At 41.2% G+C, this 22,339-nt stretch overlaps 1 protein-coding gene across 1 annotated transcript; it reads left to right on the top strand.

Annotated features, from left to right (window-relative positions):
- Positions 1–19,178: 19,178 nt before the first annotated feature.
- Positions 19,179–22,246, top strand: LOC147856532 (uncharacterized). Its single transcript, XM_087329633.1, has one exon. It carries the CDS (start codon positions 19,462–19,464, stop codon positions 21,844–21,846), a length of 2,385 nt encoding a protein of 794 aa, XP_087185759.1. The 5' UTR covers positions 19,179–19,461; the 3' UTR covers positions 21,847–22,246.
- The last annotated feature ends 93 nt before the right edge of the window (positions 22,247–22,339 follow it).

The following is a 22,339-nucleotide window of genomic DNA, read 5'->3' as shown; positions in this document are numbered from 1 at the left end:
TTTGTAGAGACAAGTTATCTTCGGTGCAGGAGGTGCTGAGAGTCACCACCAAGTTCTCCCAGCTTTCCGGCAATGTACACATCAGAATGATGGCTTGCATTGCATCCTCCAACGGGAACTTGATCGCCGCAAGCTGGTTCACGAATCCCATGAACGTGCTCACGTGTTCAACCATATTCTCGCCGTCCCGGTACTTGAGGTTCACTATCTTCCTCATCAGGGAGGTCCGGTTCAACGCATTCTTCCTCTCGTAGAGGCCCGACAGCTTCTTCCACATCTCATATGCGTTGGTGTCATTCGCCACATGTTGTAGAACGCTTACATCGACATATTGCCGGATCGTCGCTACGGCTTTCCGGTTCAGGAGCTTCCACTCCGACTCTATTACCCCCTTGGGTATCTCGGCATTGTCGATCGGTTCATACAGGTCTCGGACGATGAGAAGGTCTTCCATCTTTATCTTCCAGTCGGCGTAGTTATGTGAGTTCAACACCATCATGCCCGGAGGCCCACTACCGCCGCCTTCCATTTTCTGTGTTAACCGCGCTCTGATACCACTTGTTGCAAACAGCGCTCGGCCACAACCGAGGAATAGGATCAACTTTAGAAAACAGGAAATACAAAATGCACGAAGTACAATAGAGAGAAGAGTACACGGGATGTTTTACGTGGAAAACCCTAACTGGGGAAAAACCACGGGAGTCCTCAAACTCCAACTATCACTATAGACAGAGATGTACAATGGTGAAGCTACAAGGCAACAACCTTGAGCTCACTGTCTTCGCCACAGGCGGCGGCAGTACACAGAGGCAACGACCTCTTCGTCTCTCTCTATCTCTCTCTCTCTCGGCTACTCACTTTTCTTCTCTCTCTCTCAAAATGGGCAACAACATAAACTGTTTGCCCTAAGTCATATTTATACACATATGACTTTCGGGCTATTTACAAATATAGCCTCAAGGGCTCTTAGCAAACATATTCACAAATATGTCCCCGCATCCGGATCTCTCTCCGGGTACATTCGTCATCCGGCTCCGTAACCGGGGTCTTCAGCATCCGGCTCCGTAACCGGGGTCTTCATCATCCGGCTCCGTAACCGGGGTCTTCAGCATCCGGCTCCGTAACCGGGGTCTTCATCATCCGGCTCCGTAACCGGGGTCTGCCGTCATTTATCTCCGGGGACATCCCATCCGGAGGGACCGAAATCCCAACACTAATGAGTTGTGTCAAGGACACAGCTAATTGGTCCCATTCCCATGCTTTCACCCTTCTCAACTCGAGGTATCTTATCCAACGTGGTGTTCTTGTGCCGTTGTAACGGACAAACAGACAACCACACTCTCAATAATGTCTCATGGATATAGAATTTGCAAATGATACTACAATCTACATGCAAGGGGATGTGGAAAATCTAAAGAAATAAGAAAGTGAACTATCCTTATTTTGCAAGAGATCAAACGCCATGATCAATTGGCATAAATCCTGTGCAATATAGCTCTTTGATGAATCACATCCAACCTGGCGCTCACATTCTAGTTTCACATGGATCAATTAGGGACCGAGCACCAAATATTAAATATTTTGGATTTCCACATCAGCTTCAACATTCCTCCCAAGACGATGATTGCACCAATTATTCACTCCATTCAACAAAAGTTGATACATTCAAGCTCGAAAGAACTCTTACTAGCAAGATGCATCATAGTGGCAAATCAAGTATGACTCGCAACAATGTGGTACAACCTATCATGCTAGAGAATCTCCAAGGAAATCATACATCAGATTCAACAATTGCAACGCAATTACATTTGGTCTGGTACGAAAGATCATGCAGCTCGAGCCCAAGTAGCATCGCATGTCCTCAGATCACCCAAGCAGAGAGGAGTGCTAGGTCTAATTGATTCCTTCTCACAATCCAAAGCACTACTCGCCAAATTTGTGATGCGAGGACTCCAACCAAGGGATGATTGTTGGAAAATGCTACTACGACTATGCGTCACTTACTTTAAGCCACTGATAGGGGATAATTGGGCCCCTCAAACAGGATGGATTCTAAACATGGATCCCAAACCAAGGTTCTCATGCCAATTGGAGGATAGATTTATTGCATCCATGTGGAAGACATGGTGTGACAGCAAGAGCTCAAGTGCGAGATCAACCTAACTCCAAACTTGCTTGGCTCAATCAACACATCCTATAGAACCCATTTATTCGAGATGAATCCGGTCAACTAATTGGATCAAGTAAGGGGTTGTAATGAGGAAGCATTGTGAAAGGTCCAAGGAAGAGTATAGAATGTTGGTGGCAATTTATGTCATTGCCACTAAAATATCAAGCCAACATACTCCATTCAATTAGGGGCATATGGACTATGGGCTCTGAAATTATGAATGTTCTATTGCTTGGGGAAGCTGCTTATCCAAGGACGACAATGGTGAAGTGGACAGGCAAGGAGGAGGGTTCTTTGATTCCAAGATGTAGGGAAACACCAGACAGGATCCAAAGCCATGAATTGTGAGAGAATGAGGCACCAACATCGAACATGGCAATTTGAGTACTTGTGTATACACGTCGTAAGTGGTTGCAAATCCCAATCCGATCAAAGTACAACCAGAATGGCACATATGTATTGATGTAAACACATGGCTATGTAAGGTCAGTTGGGACCCTTTGCAATGGACGTGGTGCGATCCTTATGCCTGCGAAGGAGGCAAAGTCCCCCCTTTCTTCTAATTTACGACCATATTTGGTCGCCACATCTTAGCCGCTCAAACCACTAGAGGATCGGTTGCTGCAAAGATATGACACACATATCATTTTCCCCATACACCTATTACTATGTTTTGGCAGCAATTATGGAAACCAGAATGCGCTAGGCGAATTACCACGTTCCAATAGCTATTAATACATAGGTCACTACCACTCAGAGCATGGCAGTGTGGGATCTTTAGCTCTCCTTATTGTGTAGCATGCCCAAATGTAGTAGAATCAATCTGACACACTCTATGGGACTGCCCAAAGACCCATCAAATATGACGGGGGGCGGCCACCTATTACAATTATGCCAAGTGCAATGCACAATCAAATGGGGAATGCATGTTGGTAATCATGGTAAGCCCCATTTGATAGACACGAACATCGGGAGGAGGGAATGATGTTGGTGATAAAGACAAGAGATCTCATTTTCCACCATCGACTATATCCACTCAACTCCTATTAATGGCAAAATTCAAGTCGTATTGGAATTGGTAGCCTAATAACACTTTGGATTCTCTAGAAATAACGATGTAGGCGGGTCTTCTCCAATGAAATCATGCATCAAGCGATGTTACTGAAAGAGAGATGGAGTGAAACTGTAGCCACATTAAAGAGCCAATACGGTGGCGTCACGGTTACAAACGATGGAGACGAAAGACAACAATTAGCCTTCATCCAACAACGGTCGTCCTCTCCGTTTCTCGAGTCAATGGGCCTCCCCATAAGATGGAAATATCACGTCCCTATTGGAATTTGTATCTAACATTCTCATCTACAAAATTTTATAGATAATGGAAAGAGTTATTTTAGAATAAAAAAAAGAATTCACGTGGGCCATTTCCTTGTGGTGTACACACAATTTATATTAACAAAAAGTTGAGCTTTATTATTTAACTTTTGTTAGTAAATTTTCACAATTGAGGTATGTGTAAAAAATTTCAAAACACAATAACCAAGTCTTTATATTTATATTTAGAGATTTAGATAATATCAAATCTTTACATTGGGAAATTTTAGCTATAACAATAGCATGAAAACAAATAAATATGTTTGAACACTTAAAACATGTGAAGTATGAAACATAATTGATTGTATATTACCAAATGTTCAATCTATTACTTCTATGAACCTTCAATATCATCATCCTTGTCATTGCCAATATCTTGTGCTAGGGCACCTCAAGGAAATTGCTTTCACACTACAACCAAATACCCACATTGGAGTCATGTGCTTTAACCCCAAGTCCTTCAACAAATATAGGAATCAATACATCTACTCTTAGTTCGTAATATTTGCATACGTCCAATTTAGTAGACGTATGCGAACATTTGCATACGTTCGTGTATGATACACGATATTCGTTTCCCTTTTTTTTCCTTTTGGGTTTTGTTTGGGGTTTTTTTCTGATATACAAGCATCACGAACTGAAGTCTGAGGAGTGAGAAACTGAGTTTGCGAAGGGCGAAACAAACAAGGTGTGCAACCTCCACCCATGGCCCTCCTCCTATCTTTGCAGCTGGACCAACCATGTATCCTTCTTCATCACGTTCATCTTCTTCTCCATCTCCCTTTTTGCAGCTTCAAACATCATCCCCTGATGGTGGAGCAACAACCATGGCTCCTTCTAACAACCCCCAAATTGAACACCCCTCTTCCTCTACCCAATCATCATCCCATCTTTGTGCCTGAGAATCTTTGTGATAGCTCCACTTATACCCTCAACATGGCTACTCCCCCAACTAGAGGTCCCTTCTTATTCTAGTAGTGGTATGATGAGTGATGGTGATGGTGATAGTCCTTGTCTTGCTGATGGCCATGTGATGTACCCTCGTGGTATATCCTTTTCATTTGTTGGGGTATGTACCCTTTGGGCTTGCATAAACAACGGAAGCACTGATATGCACACATATGAAAAGAGAAACTAAGGAATAAATATTAATGAAGAACCAAGTGAAGCCCAAAGGGAAAGGGGGACCATGAACTTAAACTAAGGGTAGGTCCATGCACTTTACACGTTGCCAACATCCAATTTGGCAACAAAAACATGAGAGCCATGTTGGGCATCTTTTGGTGGGGTTTCCATGTGGCTTGAACAAAAGGCCCAAGAATGATTAACTTTATTCAATTCTCAATGAATATTGAACTTGCCTAATTGACAAGGGTTAGAAAATCCCAAAATTTCAAATGTAAAGACACATATCTATAGATGATATCACCCTTATGATAGAAGGAATAATAAAAATAAATATAGACGAATGGATTTCAATCATGTTTGGAACCATTTCACATATGAGTATGATATGAATATTCACGTATGAGTATGGCATGAATGGGAAGTATGGCTCGAACTATGCATCTACTACATTTAAATGTAACCTATTTCGAAACTTATTCTTTATTATATTCAAACAAATTACGCATTTCTCACATGTTGTGGTAGATTAAACTTACTCAAGCCTATCAATGAAATCTTTAAAGCTTTTGGTAGCATTGGTTTCCAAATCTCACTAAATATTATTCTCTAGACATCCAAAAACTCTCTTACAAGCCAGTCAATAATAGCTTGCCTTTTTAAGATTGGATATTCATTGTACAATTTGTCATATAACCATTACAATAATGCTCCCACCTCTCCTTTTTCTAACACCATATTAGTTTTCAAGTGCTTTCAACTCATTGAGGCCTATAGTCTGCCGAGTCGCGACTCCCAATACTTTGAGATATCATACACATTCATAGGTCATAACTTTTCTATAGAAGAATGAGTCATCATATCTTGAAGTCTATTCTTTAATATGGTTATGTCAAAACTCTAACAAATGAAGATAAAAAACTAGTTGGTTCTATTACTCCTTGCCATTGATGCTCTTCTACATAATGATATTTTAATACATATCTCCATTTACGACACCTCATAAAGCTATATTCATTCATTTTTCTCCTATGTAATTAGGAATATTGGATACTATACTTTTCAAAAACATTGAGATTATTCATAATATGATACAAAAACTAGTCTTCTATATCCCCAAATATTATCATAGACAAACCTACAAAATTTAGTGACATATTTAGTTCTTAAATTCCAAAGTCAAACAAGATTTAGTCTTAAGTACTTTTGTAACAAAATAAAAGCATATTCTAAACTACCTTTTAAGTTCCTCAAACTTACAAATATTTTATATGCATGACTTTGCATGTGCAAGTCTTTAGCAATTTCTCATGCAAGTCACATATCCTCACAATAACACCAAAAGCAACTAAGCCATGTCTTCAAGATCCCAAGAACATATATTCTATTGCATTTTGCATCTTGACCAATTCAAGTTGGTGGATTGAGTTAACAATCACCCAATTCCCAATTGCATCTATCATCTGTCAATATATTATTTGAAGATTCTTGTATACACAAGTTCATTTGATGTGCACAACAATGAAATGAACTCATAAATGGATTATGTGGCTTCAATCTAGTTGTGATGTGTGTAGATAAGCTCACTATAATAGACACTCCATCAACAATCCATAGTCTTTCTAATATAATGATTCCCTTTTGTTTAAGAGTTTCAAGTTTCCATTACTATGGTTGTCGTACCACTGTCCACCTTCACATCCCCAAATAGTAAGTGTTTGCTTGTCTTGTTTAAATGAATGTGATGTAGAGGATGAAGTTCTTGGTAGCGAGCACTCACTAGGAATAAATTTTCTTCTTTCCAATTTTTTTGGGTTTTGTGTAAAATTTTGATGGATATCAACTAATAGTGAGAAACAATTGTTAAAACATAAAAAATTTGGGTGGTGAAGTCCAAACCTTAAATGACCTAGTTACATTGTGTGATGAACTTTGGCCAACAATGGCTTACAAATTAGGGTTAACAATATACTATATGTTAGGGAATGTTAAAGACAATCCCAAAGTTAGTAGAGAGTGCTCAAGGACTTGGAGTCTCAAACCCTTGAGTTAGATTGTGCGTTACCACTATTTTTATCAAGGGTTTGAATTTGCTAATTGAACATTTTCTTTCCAATTGATTCTCTATGTTGAACTTATGTCCATGTGTTAGTTAACATTGTATAGTGGTTATTGAGATTTTGCATTTTCTAATAAATAATAGCGACAAGAATTTATGATGGTTTGTGATCCCTTGGTTGAACAACATTGTTGGCTTAAACAAGTGGCGTTGATAATTGTAAAGAATTGGTTGTGATTCTATGTAGCGGAAAGGGTATGTCTGTGGGTGTGAGAGAGAAAAAATAAGAAAACTGTGTTAAGTAGGAAAATAACAACCAATCCTACAAAGAAGAGGAGAAGGTGCTTATGTAGTCACCTTCTCTCTATATTCTCTTACTACAACCACCTCTTGAGAAGGAGGTGGAGACTTAACTGCCTAGTAACTATGTGTCATAGGTCTTAACTTCCATGACACATTTAGTTATGATACAAAGTGGTGGGGTATTTACACACTTGGCTATTCCTAAGGCGTGTTCCCACATTAGGGAAGTTGAGTTTGATTATCAACACGCCCCTACAAACGCAACTTCTGATCGCTAGATAGTCGGCTTGGGTTTGAACAGGTCTTTGAGTCGGCTTAGGTAATCGGCTCCGGCTTCAGCTGTGAATGGTTGGCTCGTACTGCTCCATTCGACTTCGCGTCGAGTGGAGCTCCTTACTCCTTATGATTCAGCTACTTCTTACTCTATTTTCCCCCTCAAGCTCGGTTGGTTGGTGGTCGAAGTCCTAGATTCATCGTGAACTGGTGCAATTTCTCGGCTCCCATGGCCTTTGTGAAGATGTCGGCCATTTGTAGATTGGTGATGTTGTGTTGCAAGTCGACATCTCTAGCCAAGACACGTTCTCAGATGAAATGATTGTACACCTCAATGTGCTTAGTCTAAGCGTGGAAGACTGTGTTACGGGCGAGGTAGATATTGCTCACCTTGTCGCGATAGAGGAGAATCGGAATCAGATCCTTGATAGGAACCGCCCAAGTCCTTCAATATTCTTTTGAGCCCTACGGCTTCGCATGTTGCCACGATTGCACCCCTATATTCTACTTCTGTGCTGACAATGCAACTATCAACTACTTTTTGGTGCTCCATGATATGGCTCCACTGTCGAGAGGCCGTAGAGAGGCTTTTTGAGTCGGCATACCACTTGCAGGTGTGTGCTCTACTTGAAGCCTGGTGGTTGTACCATGTACACCTCCTTGTCTAATTTGCCTTGGAGAAAGGCGTTCTTTACATCCATTTGGTGGAAGTGCCATCCTTTGGCTACTGCAAGCGCTATCATGGTCTGAATGGTCGTCATCTTTGTCATTGGGGCAAAGGTATCTTCATAATCGACCCTGTGTGTCTGCACATACTCTTTCACAACAAGCTGGACCTTATACCGATTGACGGTGTCGTCGGCATTGTGCTTCACCTTGTATATCCACCGGCATCTGATTGCTTCTCTGGTGGGGTGAAGAGGGGATGAGATCCTAGGTCTCATTCTTGAAGAGTGCTTGCATCTCCTCGTTCATTGCTTTGACCCATTCTGGGTCCTTAGCGGCTTCGGATTTTTTTTTAAATGCATAAATATGCCATGTAATCATTGTAAATAGCCGAATCGGCTAACGATGTTCTTTTCTCAAGTGGAGTGTCAGAGTTTCTCACCTGCTGATGTGAGCTCTTTCTTGGCTTCGGGTGTCCTCATGATAGGTGCATCAAGGCTATCGGACTCACTATTGAGTGAGTGAGTCAATTCGATATAGTCCGGATCTCCATACTTCGGCATTTTAACCTTCCCTTTGTCCATCTTTGAACTTGGCCACGACGTGCTTTGGTCGCTTGGAAGCTCCTATGGTCCACTCAATCTGGTTTAGATTGAACTTTCTTGTGGTGTGAGCCTCAGTCAATCATCCTCCTCTAAGTTTATGTCAAAAGCGGTTTCAATTGGTTCGGATGGAGCTAAGTCGACTGTGTACCAGGATGCGGATTCGTCGAATACGACATCCCAACTCACTCAATTTTTTTGGGTAGAGAGGTTGAAGCACTTATAACCCTTCTATTTGAGCGAGTAGCCTACAAGTATACATTTCTCTGACAGTCATTTAGGATCGAGCTTTTGACGCTTCTCGTCGAGAATATGTACGAATGCAATAGAGCCGAATATCTTGATGTGAGATAAGTTTGGCTTCTTTCCATAGAACTTCTCGTAAGGGGTTACATTGTGCACTCCAAATGTTGTGCACCGATTCATTAGATAGACGGTCGTGTTTCAGCCTAGTATGATTTTTGCAAGTTTTTCTCATTCATCATTGCCCTTTCTTCCTCTAATATGTGCCAATTCTTCCATTCGGCTACTCTGTTTTGCTAAGATGTGTGTCAGCAGGTAAACTCCCATCGAATTCTTCCTTATTGAAGGTCAGTGAAGGCGTCAGAGAAGGCACTGTACATGTCGACTGGTTGCCTTTTCAACTTCGTTTTTAAGCTTTTGGAAATGTGTGAACACTTCACTCTTTTGCCGCATAGGAAAGATCCTAGTGTGCCTAGAGAAGTCATCAATGAATGTCACATAATATTGCCATTTATCAAATGTTGTCGTTTGGGTTGGTTCCCACACATCTGAATGTAATACATCCAAGGTCCCTTTGCTTACATTCCTCTCTTTTGGGAATGGTTGCCGATGTTGTTTGTCGATGTTGTTTGCCGAATTGGTAGGCTTCACATACACCTGTAATCTCCTTCTCAGTAAATGTCGGGAGTCTAATAACGATTCCTTTCGATTGCACTCCTTTGAGCTTCTTGAGATTGATATGGCCAATTCTTTTGTCCCATAACTCTATGTCAGCGTTGGCTTTATGGCCCTTGGCAAACATTGCCGATTTCATCTCGTGAGAATCGAGGATGAATATTCGGCCTTCTCTTTGTTCGCGAATGATAATTTGATCTTCCTTTTCGATGACGTACCCTCCGTGATTGAACCGGACTTGCGATCTAGCTAACCGAGACTAGATTCTTCGTTATAGTTGGAAGATGTAAGACGTTCTTGATGTAGGTCTGATTGGCGTCTTCACCGAAAGGGACATTATCAACATGTTGAATGGGGTGAATTGTGTCATCTCTTGTTTCCACGTAGCCAGGTCATTCGGGCTTTTGTAGTTCTTGGAACCAATCTTCATGAGACGTCATGTGATTGGATGCACCCGAGTCGACAAACGATACATTTTCTAAACTAGAGGTGTTGTTCGGGCACAATGCCATCATCAAATTTTCTCTATGCCGCATCATGAACATTCTGCCATGATCGTCGTAGTCAAAATTTGAGGCGTAGTTAGTAAGTTGTCGGCTTGTGAATGCCGACTCGCTTTCCTTCTTCTGACACTCTACCTCGTAGTGGCCAAATTTGCCATAGTAACCGCATTGGATGGAGTTGTTTTGTCGGCTTGGTCCTGTCTTGTCGATAGTGGAAGTTGTGTTCATGGGACCGCCCTTGGTGTCGAATACGGGAAGTAATGAACATATTCACATTGTCCTATTTGGACATACTAGGTTTTAGGCTATTTATGTGAATAATGGAAAGGCCAATTGCCTTAAGTCAATTGGTATTTAAACTAACTCTTCTAACCTAGTTGTAGGGTTGTTCATTTTGTACATTGTGCCATTGTAACTCCCTGAGAGAATAATATAGTTACATACTCTTGTGCCTACCTTGTTCTCGCTCTTCCCTTTGTTCCAATGTTGATCTTGTATTATGATTCCATTGTCTTGTGTTATCAATCTGTTTCAGATTTGTAGTCTTTGAAGATCTTCAACTCAAAGAGTGTTGAGGTTGTTTCGCATCCTAACAGCCGCTTCCAACACTTGGTTGTGTCTGCCTTGGCCGAATAAGCCTCTTCTTCCATGGCTACACCCTCTTCCTCCATTCAAACTAGTATAGGGCATTCGTCCATCTGATCTATTGCCTCTTGTTCGGACGTGATTTTCTTTGACCAGTAGTATCGAGTGGAGATCGAAGAAGGAGGGAGGCTTCTCCCTTGCAAGAATGATCGATCATATTGCGCCGAATTGAGGTGATAGGCCATTTCATCAACACCATTTCATCATCTTCAATGTTGACCTTGATCAACCTGAGGGAGTCACACAACTCCTCGATCATCAAAGTGTCGCCACCGATTGACATATCCCTCTATTAGATACTATTCAACTGTTGTTGGAGTTAAAGTTTTCATGCGGCTGTGTTTGTTGCAAATGTCTTTTTGAGGTTTCCCCACAGCTCCTTCAACGTTTTGGCCTCTAGGATATAGTCGAGCATGTGATCATGAACGCATGATAGAAGGCAATACAACGCGCGACTTTCCGCTTGCTTTCAAGCTGGGTGGTCGGCATGTGTTGGGTTGGGTTGATTTTCCTAAACTCCTTCGATGTAACCCCAATAGCCTTGGCCGACAAGATATTGGTGCATCTTGTATTCCCAAGACGCGAAGTTGTTTCTGTCGAGTTTCTCGGTAGGAAGAGCGCTTCCCATTTGAGTATTCATGATGTTTGACTTGTTTGGAGTGAGTTTTCTTCATCTTCTTCTCTGAGATACGAACTGTGTAGCATCACTACTACAGTGATTGGTTGGTTCTTCATGAATGTCAACATAGGCACAACACACATAGATGGGCTTGGATCAAGCTACCAATCTCTTTGATACCATGCAAAGAATCGGGTGTGATTCTATGCAGCGGAAACGATATGTGTGTGGGTGTGTGTGTGTGTGTGTGTGTGTGTGTGAGAGAGAGAGAGAGAAGGAAAAAAAGCGACGACGTTCCAAGAATAGTGTTGAAACATGTTTCTGATGTAACTTTGTACTCAGAACTCCGATTTTTATGATTTTTGTCTCATTGCGAAGCTTGTTCAGAGAGCTTTCCAAGGATTATTTAGAAGCTAAGTTTCGTTATCGTTACAAGAAGCTACAAGAAAAATCGTCATCATCTCGGGTTAGTTCTCTCAATCTTTGTTAGGATGGCTGACACAACAACAGGAAGTGAGTTGATGATTGTTGATGGATGTAGTAGTAATGATGGTTGTGAAAATTACAAGAGGCAAAAGTGTATCGATTCTACACAACATGAGAAAACATCATATGTTGTTATTCTTGGTGGGAAAGATGTTATTAGAGATGATTATAATATTGACAGTCGTTGTGATTTTGTTAAGGCTTTGCTTTCCGATTTTATGGAAAAAATGAGAACGATGATAAAGATTGTGTGGAGGAGGATGGTGTAAAGGTGGTGATGGAGACCAAGTCTATGTTAGCAACTTTTGACAGGTTCTATGATCGTGGTGTTATTTTGTATTTCACTAGCAAAATTCCATTGGTATCATGGATTAAGTAGTGGTTGAATTCATTCATAATGCCTAATTGTGTTGAGGATGTCTATGTGGGTCCAAGAGATTTCTATGATGTGGTTTTCGATCATTAGAACATTGTACGGCTTTGATGGCAAATGTACCGATCTTTTTTTATAGAAGATTAGTGCATGTGATGGAATGGGTTCCGGTGGTGGATTATAAGGATTTATTAAAACAACAATGTCCAATTTGGGTGACCGTGTATTGTAGTAACTCATTCTTTTGGAATTTACTACCAGGATTGATGTCTCAAATTGGTAAAGTTTTGGTTGCTCCTCATGTTAATTCGTTGAACAAATGTAGATTTTGCATGTTATGGATACAAGTTGTAAACTTCCAGGGTGGTTGAGTATAGATGCATCTTGATTTGGTCGATTTCGTTTTAAGCTTCAATGGGAGACCTTTGCAGGACATTGTTTTAAATGTGGTAAATTGGGCCATTTTATGGCTGAATGCCAATCTCATGGTTAACTATCCCCAGAAAATAATGTCAAAGGGAAAATTATGGAAGATGTTGAGAAAGATATTGTCTCAATGGTTGATATGGTCATGGATGAGGGAACATCTCATGGGTTAGAGCACGATCCTAAAGTTCATGGTCATGTTAGAGGTGTTGGGGAGGAGAATGGAGTATGCATTAATGATGACCCAGATGTTGAAGATGGAGAGTGGCATCAAGTGAAGCATAAGATAAAAGGGAAGGGTGTTGCCATAGAAAGGGACACAAAAAATACTAATGGTAAGGCATTACCAAAAGATCATTTGAGATTGAATGAGGGGTTTAAGAAAAATCCTTGGCAGAAACAAGTGCGAAATCAGAGATTATCCTTCCAATTAAAACTCGATTCTTCAGGAAGGGTGGTATGACCTCAATAAAATCAAGGACTTCGTTCTCGTGGAGCTAGACAACAAATGCCTAATATTGTTGGATGGGATATAGTACACGTGAATCCTTATGATGCTCTTGAACAAGTAGTTAGTACATTCATGAATACACTTGCTCATAAAGAGCAAGTTCTTACTAAAGGTGTTAAATGAAAGTGGTATCATGGAATGTGCGAGGGCATCTTCTTCTCATAAGAAATATATATTATGAAAAACTTTATTTGATAAAAAATAAGATGTTTTATGTGCAATTGAACATAAGTGTCATGATTTTAGCAGGATATGTGTTACATTTGCGTGGATATTCCGCATATTATGCACGAAAGTTATCACATCATTACTTAGGGGTTGTCATGATTATTCATGATTTGTTTTGTCCACATATAGTCTATAATGATCCATATGGACGTTTTTTTGTGATGGAAGTCAAGTATTTTGAGGATTTGATATGGTTGGTATGAATCTATGCACCCAATAATGCTAATCAACGCATTGAGTTATGGTCTTCAATGTATGCACGGTTATTAGTGGGTCGTGGTGGTTTGTTAATGGGTGATTTTAATATGTGTGTTGATGCTTCACAATCTACTTCACAATTCTCATTGATGGATTCTCCTGAGCAAGCAATTTGGGACAAATTGGCATCATAGGTTTTGAAGTTGGATGTATGGTGGAAATGGTTGCATCAAGATCAGGTTGGGTTTACATTTTAGTCTATGCAATATAAGGAAACATGGAGTAGGTTAGATAGAATGTATGTTATCATGATGAGTCCTTTTTCCCAGAGATGCTTAATATGTCAATTATGCAAGAGGTTGTGACATTGGATCATTTTCCCATATGTTTTGAGTTCAATAAACATGGGGTAGATATATACAAAACATTGCTTGATCGAGTTCCTTTTAGGTTTAATTCTTCTTTATTATTACATTCCTTATTTGATGCCTATATGCATGGGATACAACACTACAAAACATCAATGATATTCACCGTCTGTATGGTATTGCTAATGCTAAAAGACGTAAGAAATCGACTAATAAGTTTTCATACATTCTTACGAGAGAGAGAGAGAGAGAGAGAGAGAGAGAGAGAGAGAGAGAGAGAGAGAGAGAGAGAGAGATTATATTATCATCTTCGGAGGTCAAATATGACCTATGAGACCAAAAATATTACATTTCACGTGATACGTGTGAAAGTGAGTAGTGACTCTCGATGTTCAAGAACTTTACCAATGAATGTTGCAATCGAGAGTGCACATTGTGGTTGTGAGAGGAATTCATGCAAAGATTGGGCTTGATCGAAGAGATGTGGAAAGCATGGTCGAATATGATCAAAGGCAGAGTATTGTATCAAAGTGTGATACTCAGACTCGCGAACTTGTTTAGGGCAAAGTGTGCATAGCCGATCACTCTCATCACTTGTACCCCAACGCCTTGTTTCACATCGCAATGCATGTGAGCTAAGTCGCATGGAAGCAATGGTTCGAATGGCAGATAACGGTATGGGCTCTAACATGTATGGATGTGTACGATTTCCCCGTTCCGCAAAGAATATAGTTTTGTAGTTAGGTGCAACATGTGTAGTATAATGTGTGAAGCGTGAGCCTCCACATTTGTCCCATGTCATGATACATTGGCGTTGCAAAAATGCCTCATTTACAGAGGAATCTAATGATGCATCATGAAGCAAGTGTCTCGCATCCCATCTACCAAACCATTTTTCTATATCTTGCATCCAACCGGAACACAAAATTTTGCTTTTATGCGTCTTTTGGATCTTTTTGCTTGCTTCCCACGCAATTCTAGGAAGTCGATGTGAGGGACTTCTTTGAACCTTAAGCATGTATTCAACAACCCTTTCCATGGCCATGATCTCAATGGGAAGTGATCCCGTCTCAAGGAGGAGGAGGGTGTAGGGTGTTTGTTTCTTAACTTGTAGAAACTTGGTAAGAAAATGCTTTTGGACATTTTCAAATTCTTTCCACATAGATTTAGGGATACTACCGCCCCATACTTCCACCCCATAGAGAAGAACCGGTGTCACCAAAGTGTCAAAAAGATATTTCTTGAGGACCCAACACTTAATATCTCCAAGATTGCATGTGTTCTCAAATGCATAGTATGCTCGCTTGCCCGCCTCTAAGAGAGAGAGAGAGAGAGAGAGAGAGAGAGAGAGAGCGAGATGACACAAGATATACAGAAAACTGTATTAACTAGGAAAATAACAACCAATCCTACAAAGAAGAGGAGAAGGTGCTTATGTAGTCACCTTCTCTCTATATTCTCTTACTACAACTACCTCTTGAGAAGGAGGTGGAGACTTAACTACCTAGTAACTATGTGTCATAGGTCATAACTTCTATGACACATTTAGTTATGATACAAAATGGTGGGGTGTTTACACACTTGGCTATTCCTAAGGTGTGTTCCCACACGAGGGAAGTTGAGTTTGATTCTCAACAATAATCGAACTTTACTCTAGCTAATTGGAATAATACATGTAAAAACTTTGATTGTCCTTATGCCTCCAAACATTGTGGAATTTCTAGCATGGAAAAGCAGATCGTAAATAACCTACATGCAATTGTTGTTGAGACAATTGATTAGGTGACAAAATGGAATGTGGCCAATATCCCAAACCTAGAAAAATGTTAGCATGTTAAAAGCATATCATGGATGTCGTTTACCTCAAATGTATGACGGCTTAGCCACAACATATTAATTGATGATTAGTTGATGTTAATTGAATTCAAAGTTGGTTTGTTGTCTTGTAACCTTGGGAACAATCTGGAATTCAACTAGGATGAGATGCCATGGGAAAAACCTAAATCCAAAAGAACCACCTTTTGTAGCATGACTTATTGATAGTTGGGTTCACATGTTGGCTAGATATGCACTAAGTGTTGCAACGATGATGGGGTGACCATATCATGTTATGTCATTGGGACACAATGTTGCGGGTCACCTCATCGACAATATGACATGTAGTATAATAGGAAGACAACTCCTAAATTTATTTTACATAGCAAAATGTCTATGTGTGATCACAACATTTGGACGACCCAATTGAGGTGCAAGCTCATGTGCTTCTAAGAGAGGAGATGTATATACAGTGTACACATAAGGACTTGGATTTGATTCAATAACCTTAGTTGGCTCAATTCAGGTTGCTTTCGTGCATAGCCTTACAAACGTAACGACTAGGTTCACTTACTTCGATAACTCAACCTCTAACAATTATATTCCCAATATAAGACAAAACTTTCTTTTGGAAAAATCCTATAAATTGGTATCTTCATAGGCTAGGTTCAAATGTAACAACTATAAAAAATACACCTATTTATGAAAAAACGAATGCATAACCTCATGCCTTGGGAACTCGTTCCACTTTGAATGTCTTTATTACTCATCATATGTGATTCATTCTTCTTTATAAATTGCATTGGTACTACCAAAGTCTACAAATAGATGACATGTGACTCGATGATCAATACATTACAATTTACACCTATCTTCAGGCATATGCAAAATCAGTGTAAAGATATTAGGTGCAAATTATGGCCATGAAACAAAAACGGTGGGGATTGAGAGCAATTGAATGAGTCAGGACTAGATATTAGGTGTAGTTTTACTTTGGAGGTGAGTGGATAAATTGTAAGGAAATGTTCACTTCTTTTGAGCCTTCGCGTTGGTTGAGATTCAATGGTAGTACACCTTGAAACAACAATCTCTTCATAAACTTTTTTGGATGGAAAGTTGTCTTCCTCAACTGTAGCATGATGACATTAGACATTATGGTAAGAAATGGCATACCCTTTCAGATCTCTCTTTGCGTCTTCCAACCAATGAAATTCTATGGACGATATACCCTAGACAAAAAGTCGTGCAACCAAAGGTAGAATTAAGAAAACGAATATTTTTTGTCGTACTTTCATGTGTCATCTAAAGCTTGAGATTTCTTTTGGCATAAACTCATCCTTTTGAATACTTTCATAGGTGTCCTTTTTTCGTAGATTGCATTAGAAAACGACTATACAGCTTGATGCTACCATACTCCAGTACCACTAGCAAACAACTATGTGAACACACGTGTTAACTAGGAAAGCAAATGATCTCCGTTGACCATGAAATGTTGCTTAGGTGAGATTCAAGTCCCAATCTAAGAAAAAAAAAACTTATTAAATTTGAAGTCAGCAGACATGGATTGGTAGAGGTAGGCAACAACTAATATCTCTAACAAAAATCCCATCTATCTCTTGCAACGAGGGGGGTTGTTGACTGTCAATGTTATGGGTTACCTCTTCATTGTTATGCACCATGATCATCTTCCCTTCTAGTAATGAGCTTCTCTACCTTGTTTTTGTTTTCACTTTGTTAAGATACTTCTCTCCATGACCTGACAACTATCCTACAAGACCGATGAGAGAGTTGTGTGCTTTTCTAACGTCCCGAACAACCTTACAAGACTATTGCGATGTTGTGTCCTTTCTCTAACGTTCAAACTTCCTTACAAGAGACGTCCAAGGAGATGTGTGCTTCTCTCTAATGGCTTTGACAAGCTTTGCCTACAACAATTTGTCATTAGAGAGGCCAAGCTTACGATCGGTCCCTTGACAAGATGGGGGGTTCTGGATTTCGGATCCGAAATTATTGACAACAACGTGATGGGGAGGAGCTACTTCGCGACGACTTAGGGGGGGGGGGGAGCGGGCGGACGGAACGAGGGTTTCGCTTGTCTTAAAAAGAGAGGCTTGTCGAAACGAAACGAAACGAACCGAATGAATGGGAGTTGGGTTATGTCAATGTGGGGCGAGCGTGTGTGAAAGCAAAATTTGGTTTCTTTTGTGGGGTAGAGGAAAAGCAGTTGGGGGAGGTAGAGAAACCGCAAAAGCAAAACCTGAAGGAGGAGAAGAAGAAGAAGAAGAAGCAAAGTATATTAATAATAGTAATAGAGGAGACAGAGAGACAGAGAGAGGAAGAAGGAAGGAGGAGGTGGGGGGCGGGAGGATGGATGCGTGTGGGTTCGAATCTCCCCAACCGCCTCTTCCTGCTCTTCCTCTTCCTTTTCTTTCTTTTTCATTCTAATCATCCCTCCTGCATCTCCACAGTTCCAAATTCCAATCTCCCCCTCTGTTTGAAGCAGCAGTATGTAGTGGTAGTAAGTACATACATAAATCCAGAGCTCTGTGTCACTTCCAGCTCAAAAGCCCCCCTCCTTGTTCCCATTGATTCATAGAACACAAATCCATTATTAATAGAGTCCACCACTCTTCTCTTTCTCTCTCTCTCTCTCTCGATCTGTCTTGTCTTGTCTTGTCTTGTCTGTCTGGTTGTCTGTCTCTCCCTTTACTCAATACCCCCCCCCCCCCCCCACCCCCAATTCACAGATTTTTGTGAATGGATTGGATTGCCTTCTACTCAAAGGCATCCAAAGAAAAAAGGGAACAGAAAACCTAAAAACACCCGAGACAGACAGAGAGAGAGAGAGAAGGTGAGGATGCTAAGCAAACTACTCAAAGCTTAGAAATGAGACAATCATTTGCAAGCAAGCAAACAAGGAAGGAAGGAAAGAAAGAAAGAAGGAAGGAAGGAAGAAGACAGAGAGAGCATCACGCCCATGGGGATGAATATTAATAGATTTCTCTTCATATATTAATCCCGCGGGATGGGATGGGGATCCGATCGGTGGGCATCTCCTGCTCTAACGCCATCTCGGAGTGCTCCACAAGCTATGGCGGAAACCCTAAGTTTTTAACCCAACTTACCATCTTCCCTTAGGCATTTCATTCTCGGCTGTCTCCAACCATTACAGGTCATGCAGTTTGACCTAAACTCAGAGAGACAGACTGACAGACAGATAGAACCATAAAGAAAATCTATTATCTGTCTCCATCCAATCATCTCTCTCTCTCTCTCTCTCTCTTTCTAATCTGCCCGCCCGTTCAAGGTAGTACAAAAAAAAAAAAGCATCAATACATCCCGTCTGTAGCAATTTCAGGTTAATGTATTGTTGCTTCATTCGCAACCCTAAAATAATTATTCCCCATTTCTTAATCCCTTCTCCAGTCATTCCATCTTTCTGCCCTAATTATCTTACTCCTTGCTTACCTTAATCATCAATCTCCTGATCTCTGATTCATTAATCCTCCTCCTCCCCCCCCCCCCCCCCCCAATCCCACCCCACCCTTGTAGATCTTAGGCCTAGTTATCGTATAATCATTCATTCATAAATTTAATCACCACTATCCTACCGTCCATCCATGACTGAATTGCAAGACCTAATCACACAGGTTCTGTTTGATCGAATAATCACAACATACATATTATATCTTCTTCCTTATACAGTTATCCATGATTAATACAAGCAGGCCTAATAATCACATCCACATACATCCATTGATATTAGCCGCCCCTGCCTCCTCCTCCCCCATTGCTTCCCATGTGTTCCCATGAATCAGTTGGGGCTGTCCACATGTGTTCCCATGAATCAGACACGGGAAGCTTGTCTGATCAAGGGATTAATGAGAAGAAGGAGAAGAATAGTCTGCAGGATGCATCTGCAGTGCCTAGTAATTGCCATGTCCAGTTAATCAGGTCTGTTTCTGATACTCATGAACAACAGTTTATACCTGACGATGATGAGGATCGGGAGGTTACAGCAACCCTACAGGAAAGGGACTTTGGTTTATTAGGACCCAAACTGGATCTGGTGATTCCTCATCATCATCACCATAACCCTCACGATCCTGCAGATGCAGGAGAAAAGACTGCTGTTGCATCACATGGGCTACAAAACCAGCAACTGATGTATGCATTCCGGCCGAGGAATCCGAAAAGAAGCAGGCGTTTCTCGAATCAAGATCAAGATTTGGACGCCACTACTACTACTACTACTACTGTTACTGCTACGAAGGAAGAAATTATGGTAATTTATAAGAGGAATCCAGAGAACATCGCTAGCGTATGTGCTGCTGCTGCGTCTTCTTCATCCACAACTACTCCAACAGGAGCAGGAGCAGGAGCAGGAGCAGGAGCAGGAGCAGGCCTCAAGAACAATTCCATAGGGGTTAAGAAGAAAAGCAATTGGAAAGAGAAGCTCATGGCCAGTGGTCGCCCAGTGTGCAGTGAATGTGGGAAGGAGTTCCATTCATGGAAAGCTATGTTCGGCCACATGAGATGCCACCCAGAGAGAGAATGGAGGGGGATTCAACCCCCTCCTCATTATAATCACACTCCTGTGGGTGCAGAAACATCAAGGATTAATCCCAGGGCTGGATTAAGTGTAGCATTTAGGGGAAAGAAGGCAGCCATCAATCGATTCAAGCATGGCCGCCGCATGAGTCTAAGTACTACCGATCTTATAATAAGCTCAGGCAGTGATGATCAAATGCGGAAGAATCAGTTACAGATCGGGTCAGTGGTAGATGATTTTGATGATGAGGATGCAGGAGATCATGGCCTGAAATTGACTAGATGGTCAGTTAATCATGATCATGGTGTGAAAAAAGGCCGCGAGCTTCTGCGATGGGATAGCAAACTAGAGCCCCCTGTTCTGCTGGAGGAAGAAGAGGAGAGTGAAACAGATCAAAGCATTGAGGAAGCCTATATCAGTAGCAACAAGCAGGCTCCGAATCCATCTTCATACAATTGCCTGCCCAACATGAGAGGGAAGAGATCCAGAAGATCTCACCCTACAGTAATCAAAACCTTGAAAGCTATGGAATTGGAGGCAGATCTTAATTCTTCGGCTAGGTTAGACATCGGCGGCACAGGCCATGGCCATGCTACTGATAACTACTCGCCACAGAGCCAATCCGAGGAGCTCGATATGGCGAATTGCCTGGTTATGCTTGCATTGGCAGGATCGTTTATCGAGCAGAAAGGGGAAGACCCTCTTCCCGACGAAGAAGAAGAAGAAGAGCAGGGCCTGGGATTAACAAGATTAGCAGATGAGCTTGAGATTAGCCATTGCAACACTAAGCTAGCAGGCCCAATGAATCAGGAGGAGAACTTATGTGTTTCTAGGCAGGTTAATGGATTCCCCAGCATGATCCACGGCTCCTCCGTATTCAGTGCGGAATTGGCGAGCAATGCATTGGCCCGCAGATCACAGCAGGTCATTAACATTGGAGGCACAGGTAGATTTGAGTGTACCAACTGCAAGAGGATCTTCAAGACACACCAAGCATTGGGTGGGCACAGGGCCAGCCACAAGAAGGTGAAGGGATGCTTTGCCAAATCTCCAATGCTGGATAATTTGGAGAGTGATGCTGCTTCTGCTGGTGGTGGTGGGAAGCAGCAACTAATTCATGCTCTAAATGTGGATGGAATTGCTGCAACAGAAGAAACCCTAGTGCCAGATGCAGAGACTGTTAAACCTCCTACGGTTTTCTTCTCCGGTGCCGGTGCCGGTGCCGTAACATCATCCGAAGGCATTGCCGACACATACACGAAGAATCATCAGATCCATCAGCATGGCTTACAACATGTAAGAGATTCAGGGGCCGAGGCGGCCATGGCTATGTTAAGTAGTACATCAGGGACAGCGATGGCTGCGAGACTTGTGAGCAAGTCTCACCAGTGCTCGATATGTCTTAGGGTTTTCTCGAGTGGGCAAGCATTGGGTGGACATAAGAGGTGTCATTGGACAGCATCAGGAGGAGGAGGAGACAAAGGGGGCAGCAGTAGCAGCAGTAGCAGCATGAAGCAGCTTCTGCTGCTGGATCTCAATCTCCCAGCTCCTGTGGAGATCAACATAGTTTCTGATCATCAGCATCAACATCATCATCATCATCAGACACCTCATGATATATACACTTATTAAGACACATTTAGATATATGCAGATTTGTGCATCATCCATCACATTTGTAAAGATCTACACATGATTTGTATCACACCCACAAGCAAAATTTATATGTAATTACTACACACACACACACACACACACACACACACAAGATTTGACAGAAGCTATTCTTCCAAACCAACAAAACAATAACAACATTTCGACAAGCCAATTGTTATTCATCAAAAATGTATCACAATAAAAAGAAGGGGAAGTTGTTGTGATGGATGGATAGGTTATTTAAAACACAATCCATCCACGAACAACAGCAACAACATTCACATTATAAATCTCAAAGGATTCAATGGCTCAATTGTTTCCAAACTTTGATCTCTTAATTCCTGCAATTACATTCATCCAATCTCTGCATTTTTCAATGGCATTAAAAATGAATTGTATTTCATGAATGATCTTGTGTTTGTATATGTACGGGAGTGGTCTCAAATACTCATTGCCATCGATATACTAAA

This window comes from Azolla caroliniana, unplaced genomic scaffold (assembly GCF_043228905.1).
Source record: "Azolla caroliniana isolate FFs.n. ecotype wild unplaced genomic scaffold, voAzoCaro1.0.p SCAF_13, whole genome shotgun sequence".
NCBI classification, from domain to species: Eukaryota; Viridiplantae; Streptophyta; class Polypodiopsida; order Salviniales; family Salviniaceae; genus Azolla; species Azolla caroliniana.
Note: the sequence above shows the minus strand (reverse complement) of the source record. Positions and strands in the feature narration are given on the sequence as shown.